General features: G+C 41.9%; 1 protein-coding gene across 1 annotated transcript in view; it reads left to right on the forward strand.

Annotated features, from left to right (window-relative positions):
* Positions 1-4,426, forward strand: part of fhad1 (forkhead-associated (FHA) phosphopeptide binding domain 1) — a 34,844-nt gene extending 30,418 nt beyond the window's left edge. The window contains exons 25-27 of the mRNA XM_039007445.1: positions 371-539; positions 3,050-3,130; positions 4,253-4,426. Coding sequence (XP_038863373.1) covers positions 371-539; positions 3,050-3,130; positions 4,253-4,426 — 424 coding nt within the window. The remainder of the gene's footprint in view (positions 1-370; positions 540-3,049; positions 3,131-4,252) is intronic.
* Positions 4,427-9,918: the final 5,492 nt, after the last annotated feature.

The raw sequence follows: 9,918 nt of genomic DNA on the forward strand, positions 1-9,918 counted from the left end.
AAGGAATATACAGTACAGTGAGTGCATACATTTTTATAATGTGTATGTAATCCCTGCAGAAATTGTACCAAATAACTTGGCATTGCTAACACCACACTCTTACCAACCAATCACCCGCTAGCTGCTTCAATAGTAATTCAGTTATAAGAGAGATGCTACTGTTGGAGCAACACAAAGAGTCAACTATTTATTTTGCCTACTTTTATTGGTTGGTGTTTACGTAATGTGTTGACTCATTTGATTGATGATTAGAAAACCCACCTGCCTCAAGTGACTTGAAACAGGATTGTAGTTAGGGTGATTTGATCATTGATAAGTGTCTGTATTACATCTGTCCTCCCCCTCTGCTTCCCTCCCCTCCCCTGCCCAGGGAGAGCCAGGCGGCGGGCCAGCAACTCCAGTCCAGGCTGGATATGCTGAGGACCGAGCTGGAGACGGAGAGCCAAGAGAGCTCCCTGCTTCGCGAGGCCTTGCTCCACACCCAGAGTCGTCTGGAACATGAGATAGACGTAAACACCAGGGCCGTAAAGAGCCGTAAGGTATAGAAGTAGTAGAGGGGAGTGAAACACTCAACAAACCCAGGGGCCTATTTGTTTTGTAACACATATTCACCTTGATGTACAATAGGCTGGACCAGGAGATCGGCCTTAACACCAGGGCCCCAAAGAGCCGTAAGGTATAGAAAGTAGCCTAGTAGAACGGAGTTCAACAGTCCAACCCACGGGGTGATTTGCTTTGTAACACCTAAAATCTATCTAGTCCAGCTAGTTAAACTTTGCTGGGTACCTGACTGTTTCTGCTTCATCAATGTTACTACTTCCAGGTATGCATGCGTAGGTAGTATTTGGAAAATAACAGCTGTGGTAAAATTCTTACGGACGTTGCCGTTGAATCCCAGTCATGGAATAGTGTAATTTACCTGGGGCCATTATTAACAGAACAGATACAAGAACCTCATACTTTTGTTCCAGGTAATTTGCCCACCCTCAGACAAGCTATGCTGAGTCCATTGAAAATGGACATGACTAGTCGATTGCCCACTAAGCAAGTCCACACACGACCGACCGACCCGACCCGACCCGACCCGACCAGACCCGACCAGACCCGACCAGACCAGACCAGACCAGACCAGACCAGACCAGACCAGACCAGACCAGACAGAGCATTTATTGGGCCCTTCCTCAGGCTTTGTTGTGCTGTTCAAGCATGTATGGATTGATCAAAATTCAAGTAAGTGCTTAAGTAAGGTAAATTTCCTCCATTACTGTATAATCAAGTAGATAGAAAGCTAACTTGGAACAATCTTAGGAGATGCTGATGGTGTCTCATTGGGACGCAGAATGGCAATTGACCGTAGGGCTGAACCTATAACCTGAGGCTCATTATTACATACAGTATGAGTCAATAGCATCTACAGTACCAGTGTTCATACAAGCATATACAGTGCATTCGGAAAATATTCAGACCCCTTGACTTTTTCCACATTTTCTTACATTACAGTCTTATTCTAAAATTGATTAAATCGTTTTCCCCCCGTTATCAATCTAGACACAATACCCCATAATGACTTGGTGGTTCCAAACTTCTTCCATGTAAGAATGATGGAGGCCACTGTGTTCTTGGGAACCTTCAATGCTATGCCTCGACACAATTGTGTCTCTGAGCTCTATGGACAATTAATTTGACCTCATGGCTTGGTGTTTAATCTGACATGCACTGTCAGCTGTGGGACCTTATATAGACAGGTGTGTGCCTTTCCAAATCATGTCCAATCAATTGAATTTACCACAGGTGGACTCCAATCAAGTTGTAGAAACATCTCAAGTATGATCAATGGAAACAGGAGGCATCTGAGCTCAATTTCGAGTCTCATAGCAAAGGGTCTGAATACTTATGTAAATAAGGTATTTCTGTTTTTTAGGTTGAATAAATTTGATAAAAAATCTTAAAACCTGTTTTTGCTTTGTCATTATGGGGTATTGTGTGTAGATTGCTGAGAGAAAAAAAAATATTGAATCCATTTTAGAATAAGGCTGTAACGTAACAAAATGTGGAAAAAGTCAAGGCGTCTAAATACTTTCCGAAGGCTCACTCGCTTACAGAATATGTAACACAGCCATCCTCTTAAGGATTGGACCCTTTTTTTCCATTTTCGCCTAAAATTACATTCCCAAATCTAACTGCCTGTAGCTCAGGACCTGAAGCAAGAATATGCATATTCTTGATACCATTTGAAAGGAAACACTTTGAAGTTTGTGGAAATGTGAAATTAATGTTGGAGAATATAACACATTATATCTGGTAAAAGATAATACAAAGAAAAAAACATGTGTTTTTTACATCTTTGAAATGCAAGAGGAAGGCAAAATGTAATATTCCAGATTAGGCGCAATTTAGATTTTGGCCACTAGCAGTGTATGCGCAAAGTTTTAGACTGATTAAATGAACCATTGCATTTCTGTTCAAAATGTTGTATCAACTGCCCAAATGTGCCTAATTAGATTATTAATACATTTTCAAGTTCATAACTGTGCACTCTCCTCAAACAATAGCATGGTATTTTTTCACTGTAATAGCTACTGTAAATTGGTCGGGTGCAGTTAGATTAACAAGAATTTAAGCTTTCTGCCCATATCAGATATGTCTATGTCCTTATCATTATGATTATGTCTATGTCCGTGTCATTATGAATCAGGGTGAGGATTGGTATCAGCAGCATGTTTTCAGCATAATATAGCAAGTATTCAGCATAACCTTAATTAACCATAAAAAGCTTCATATTAATAGCACTATCTTCATGGCAAGATCTGATGTGAAAAGATCTGATCTGATTGATCAAAAGACCAATTAGTGGGAAAAAGAACAGAGTTGCGCTGCCTGTCTAAACGCAGCCTTTGTTTGCTCTCCTCCCTTTGCACCCTCCCCTCTCTTCTCCTCTATTCCCTAATTCCTTCTTAACCTCCCTCCCTCCTTTCTCCCTCTCAAACCCCTCTCATCTCTCCTCCCCTCTGTCTCAAACCTCCCTTTCCTCTCTCTCTTCCCTCCACAGGCAGTGAGTGTGGAGAAAGTCCAGAGGAGGAGTGGGAAGACAGCCTCTCACAGCTGTGTCCGTACTGAGGCCGGCGACAAGGTGAGCCAGAGCCACAGCTGGATAGACAAACAGACACACTATTCCTCTGCTACTCATATCAACTGTTTTTTTAATTCCATTTTTTATTTGACAGTATGAACACAATACAGAAAGACACGTTTGCATTGTGGAACTTTGTGAAAACCCATGAGATGAAACCCAATGGTGTTAAAAAACAGCTGTATCCTGGCCTCCTATCCTTCTCCTGACAGATACTGGTCCACCCAGCATACTTTCCCTCACTCTACACGCAGTGATGTCCCTGTTTTAGTCCACAAACCGTTAACATCCTAGATTTACAATTTACTAGCATATGTTGCTTGTCTGCTTGGTTCTGTTCCAAGGAAGTGGCTTTCAGATTAACTTTGTGATATTTAATGAATGATTATTTAACATAGTATAGTCATCCTATATGGTCTCTCCTCTCCAGTCCTACCAAAAAAAGAATTGGTGGTTCTGACTTGCTGCTACTCCACACAAAAATCCCAGTTTGTTGTTTGAAGTTAACATACCCATCTAACTGTACCTCCAGTAGGCTATCTCTTTTCATGATCCTCATTACCTCAACCACTGGCTGCGTGAGTCCGTCTACCACACTAGCATAATCTGAAGATCAATAGAAATCTCACGGTCACCTATTAATAATTCACATGCACACAGAGGTGTAACACACACCCCAGCAGCCCCGTTATTATCTTTAAAACTGTGACATTTTCTCTCAGCCTCATGGCAAAATGTATAGAATAGCATGAGATTAGCTATAAAACTGCACATTTTTCTCTCTGCTTGCAAAACTGTGTTACTGCACGCACGCACACACATAACACACGCACACACAAACACACACTACCATTGCAGCCCCCAGAAGTGTCAATTATAGCGGCTAATGCTAATAAGGAGGGAGGCTAGTTCAGAGTTTCTGATATGGTTGGATTGGAGAAATCAGTAGGGTGGAAACCATACCTTCACTTATCCAATCAAATGAATGGTTACCTCAAGGAAGAGGGGAACGAAGGCTACATTTTGAAGCTATTCCAACAGGGCCCCTGTCTTCCTCTGTCAAAAACACATTTCCATGGACTGTATAGAAAATGGATAATTAAGTACTCTTCTTCTGAACAGGCGACAGCGAAGACATCCAGCCTGTTGGAGAGGCTGAAGAAGAGGGAGTACGAGGTGGAGACCCTGAAGAGGCAGCTGGGGAAGAAGGAGTTTGGCAAGATGGCCTCCAAGCTGGAGCTGGCCATTGTACAGCAGCATCCTCAACAGGCCCCACCACTGACAGAGCCCTCCTAATGTACTGTAATCCTGCCCCGCTACACTGGAGTGACTGGACACCAGGGGCAAGGAGACTGGCTCAAGGGTCCTTTTGACTTGAACAGCGGAGGACACTCATTACGACGAGACTAGCGAACACTGCTAGTGTGCGTCACACCATAGAATTAGAAATATAGCACAGCAGGTCTACTAGAACTCACCTTCCCATTCAAGTCAGCGTCAGTCTATTTCATTGCATCACGCGTACTGTACCGCTGCTTCTGGCCATGAGGAAGTTTCTGCTGGTGGCTGTATATTACCACACATCAGAGCCATCTGTTCTATATACTGTATAGCTCTGCACCACATCGTAATGAGTGAATGCCCCTATAGAGATGATGGAATAGTCAATGCATGAGCATGTGGGTGCTAATGATGTGTGTTTCAAAGGCAGCTTTTCTCAGCTTCCCTCTGAGCTTTGAATGTAAAAAGTCTGTCGGGCTATATCTGCCACAGCTATATTATTTTAGCCGGAACACTTCACCGCTCTTGTTCATCCATTCACCACGGAAAATGAGGCAGTCTTTATGCACGACAATACAAATGCGTTCTTCCGCAGACTTTTCTGCCGATACAGTATAATATTTTGGTTGACACGTCATTGCGATATCTCAGCAGTAAAGAAAATGGCCAAGGCGCCCATTTGAGCGGCTATTTCTGGAGTGTGAGTGCTACACTAACAACAGGAATATGCCACTGAACCGCAGATATAATGAAAAAAGGAGTCTGTTATTCCTCCTATCTGCAGTAGACCTCCTCCCCCACTCCCGCCCTCCTCGCTATGCCTCGAGGTTGTTGTGGTCCGTTATCGCAGTGGGCAGAGAGAAAAGCTGATTCATTTATTCATCATCAGAGCCTTTTCTTCCTCACAGCAGCACACACCGTCACAAACACAGTCACGTGAGCATAGGATGAGAGAGAGTGGTTTGTGTGTATAGGTGTGTATGTGTATGTGGGAAGGTGTGAAAGGGTCAAGCGTGAGCGAGCATGCGCATCAGTGTGTTGTTTTGAGTGCGTGTTTGTGACGTGTGGCAGTGTTCATGACGTGTCTGAGTGAGTAGGCCTATGTGTGAGTCTGTCTCTGTTTGTGCATGTGCAAAATCTATTATTCAGGATATTAATCCTCCATTGTTCTACATAAAGCAGATGCCACAGATAATAGAGCCAGTACATGGTTTGGTTTCTCTCTCTATTTGTTTGACTCAATTCCCATAAGGCAAGGTTCCCAAACTGGCAGCCTACCAAGTGATTTTATTTGGCCCCCCAAGTTTTCTCTTATAATTTTTTTTATTGTTAGACATTAAAGACTGTAAAAACACCAGCAAATCAGCTCGAAGTGATTTTAATTTTGGAAATCTGTTCCAAAGTAATGTCACGCATAATGGAAAAATATATGTTATCGTATACAAATTTAGGTTTGAAATGATTATGCTTTTGTGAAATATGATATCTGTTTGGGTTTTTTGCGATCAATTTGCAGTGTACAAATGATTTCTAATTATGTTCTGGGTCCCTGACCGTCTGCTCAAGAAAAAATTGTCCCACGGCTGAATCTAGTTGATGATCCCTGTCGTAAGAGATAATGAGGGCTACTCCTAAAAAAGCTTCTTGTCTTCCTCACTCACTGACCCAGATTTGGTATTTTAGTGCATACAAGCAGATGGTACAATTTTGTGATGGTACAATGTTTCTTTGTTGCCTCCAGGCAAAAGGCTGCATCAGTCCGTCATCATTGCTCCTCTCTGATGTTTGCCATGGTCTACCTACCTCTATGGCCATGTGCATCAGTATAACTTCACCCCAATACTACTTGTTTCGGTGTCTTTCAGACATGTTTGTCACTCTATGCACTTTTGTTTTTATTGTCTGGACCATCACTGATTTATCTCCAGACGCCATTATAGTTTGTCTGCTTTCATTAATCAGGATCAATTATGTCTGTTTTTAACATGAGTATGTCACTCACTGGCATTGGTATGCCTTTGATTTCAGCTGGCAGTCCACAGTGGTGTGTTGAGTTGTTGCTAATTATATGTGTTGACCTCAACAATTACTGCTCCTCCTCAGTCTGAGTGGACACAACCAGCTAATTGGCACTGTGCAGATTCCAGTGTGTTCCTTAAAGGCACAATCTGGGATATTTCCTGCTGTTCAGTGGTAACGTCAATTCATGATCTTGTTCTTGAGGAATATAACTTAAACATTTTATGGCCCATTAGTCCTTACATTCGTAGCTGCGCCTATGAAGTTGGCAGTGGTTCCATTCATCCAGCTCCCATTCCTCAGCTTAAGTCACAATGCTACTGTTTGGGCTGAAGCTAAACACCAGATTTTGGCTTTCATCTTTTTATAATCAGCAGAGTGCCCCTGGTTCGCACCATTGCCTTCGCGAACAGCTAGCTCAGCCACAATCTCAGTGGCTTCCATTAGCATTGCTGAGTCAAGCTTGACCTCTCCTCACTGCTCATTTACTTAAAGACTATTCTGTTTTGTTTTATTATAATGTAGGCTATCTGTGTTGAGATTCATTCACACAGAGTTTGTAAAAGCATTGAGGTTCAGTTGAACTACATCTGACAGTATAAATAAGTATAAAGTATACATATGACAGTATACCTGTCTGGGGCGATGGCTAGAAATATTACTGTGTTTGTGACTGGTCAAGAGACATCCTAAATGCTTTACTGTATATGTATCACAATACAAAAACACTTGGGAACCACCTACTGTATCTTTCCAGACTGCTGCGTACTATAGGTACATATCCTTATTCCTATTTTCAAGGGCAGTCTGCATTGCTGAGTGTGTTAGAAGTGAGGTGGTATGTTAGGAGAAGCGGTACACAAATATTTTATAGAAAATATCATTTTTAAAACGCTTTGAACAGCATACTGTCCACATTGTCTTATTTAATGTTGGTATAAGGGTTTCATTACATGATATTTGATCCGATTTACCAAATCATCCAAAAGTGTCTGTACTTTCTCCTAATATGAATGAATTAGGATATGATTAGCAATATATTTTTTCTTCTTCATTGAATTAGGATATTATTATCTATTCAATTATGACATACACTCTTAGAATTAGTGGTGACTCAAGGAACCCCTGGAGTTCCTCAAGAAACCATTGCTTGTCAAAGGTTCATATTGGCACCTTTGGTTTGTTGAGGGGTTCTTGGAGGAACCTTTCATGTTTAAATGTAGCAGAGAGTTCCTGGATGAACCCTGGACTGGAACCGTGGCTAAGTAGAGGTGTGGCTTTCAGATAGATCTTTTTAGGCCACCGGTGGGAGTAAGGCCACCCGTGTCACTTCTGTTCATGTGTCCTGTTGTATTGTCATCAAATGTTAAGGTTGAACACTGACAGATTTGTAGCTTCAATTGTGTTTACAGAGGTGTATGAGTTCCTCAAGATCCTATGCAAATCCCAAAGTTGGAATAGTTACCACTTTATAAATATTCAAGGGAAATACAAATTTGCAGTGTACAAACTTAACATGATGAACAGGAATGACATTTCCATACATTTTGGTGGCCAAAAATAACTACTTGAAAGCTTCAAATAAGCCATGCCTCCAATCTTCTGATAAGCAGCCACTTCAACAATATATTATTACACTGAACAAAAATATACATGCAACATGTAAAGTGTTGGTCCCATGTTTCATGAGCTGAAATAAAATGTATTTGTTTACATCCCTGTTAGTGAGCATTTCTCCTTTGCCAAGATAATCCATCCACCTGACAGGTGTGGCATATTAAGAAGCTGCCACAGATGTCGCAAGTTTTGAGGGAGCGTGCGATTGTCATGTTGACTGCAGGAATGTCCATCAGAGCTGTTGCCAGAGAATTGAATGTTAATTTCTCTACCATAAGCCGCCTCCAACATCATTTTAGAGAATTTGGCAGTAAGTCCCGCCAGCCTCGCAACCACAGACAACGTGTGACCACTCCAGCCCAGGACCTCCACATCTGGCTTCTTCACTTTTGGGATTGTCTGAGACCAGCCACCCGGACAGCTGATGAAACTGTGGATTTGCACAACCAAAGAATTTCTGCACAAACTGTCAGAAACCGTCTCAGGGAAGCTCATCTGCGTGCTCGTTGTCCTCACCAGGGACAGCAGTTTGGCGTCGTAACTGACTTCAGTGGGCAAATGCTCACCTTCGATGACCACTGGCACACTAGAAACGTGTGCTCTTCACGGATGAATCCCAGTTTCAACTGTACTGGGCAGATGGCAGACAGCGTGTCATGTGGGTGAGCGATTTGCTGATGTCAACGATGTGAACAGAGAGCCCCATGGTGGCGGTGGGGTTTGGTATGGGCAGGCATACGCTACGGGCAGCGAACACAATTGCATTTTATCGATGGCAATATGAATGCACAGAGATACCGTGACGAGATCCTGAGGCCCATTGTCGTGCCATTCAACCAACGCCATCACCACATGTTTTAGCATGATAATGCATGGCCCCATGTCGCAAGAATCGGTATCAGAATTCCTGGAAGCTGAAAATGTCCCAGTTCTTCCATGACTTGCATACTCACCAGACATGTCAACCATTGAGAGTGTATGAAGGCGTGTTCCAGTTCACGCCAATATCCAGCAACTTCGCACAGCATTGAAGACGAGTGGGAAAACATTCCACAGGCCACAATCAACAGCCAGATCAACTCTATGCTAAGGAGACGTCTGCTGCATGAGGCAAATGGTGGTCACACCAGATACTGACTAGTTTTCTGATCCACGCCCCTATCTTTTTTTAAAGTATCTATGACCAACAGATGCATATCTGTATTCCCAGTCATGTGAAATCCATAGATTAGGGCCTAATTTATTTATTTTAATTGACTGATTTCCTTATATGAACTGTAGCTCAGTAAAATCTTTGAAATTGTTTAATGTTGCATGTATATTTTTGTTCATTGTAAAAAGGTACAACATTTAACCCCTCCCATCACAAAAAGGTTCCGGTTTGAACCTTTACACAGGGATTCCTCAAATAACCTTTTTGAATCGGAAAGGTGGCCTCTGTCTGGCAATTTTTAGAATTCCAAAATGTTCTTCCAGGCTTCTTTACTTCTAAGAGTGTAATGTACTCTGCAGAAATGAATCTCCTACATTCATTTGTTTGAACATGTTGCTCCTCTGTGCCTTGATATTGTTGATTTTGGGGAGTTTGGCTTTGTTAGACAAAAGATATAGGAACATGCACAGCCTGTTGTGTTCATTAATCACTGTGTCTAGTTTTTATTTTACTGTTTGAAATTAAATACGGTTTGTTATTGCACTGGGTCATGGAGAATACAGTATGCATACTAGATTTGCTTGTGGTACTTGGATCTATTTTTTCATTCAGTTGATTTATGATTATCGTTTTTCCATTTAGTATCACTATTATTATTGCAATTTATTGATAGTATTCATCCCTGTTTGCTTAATCAGTACTTATACTTGTTTGTTCA

This window comes from Salvelinus namaycush, chromosome 14, assembly GCF_016432855.1.
Source record: "Salvelinus namaycush isolate Seneca chromosome 14, SaNama_1.0, whole genome shotgun sequence".
NCBI lineage: Eukaryota > Metazoa > Chordata > Actinopteri > Salmoniformes > Salmonidae > Salvelinus > Salvelinus namaycush.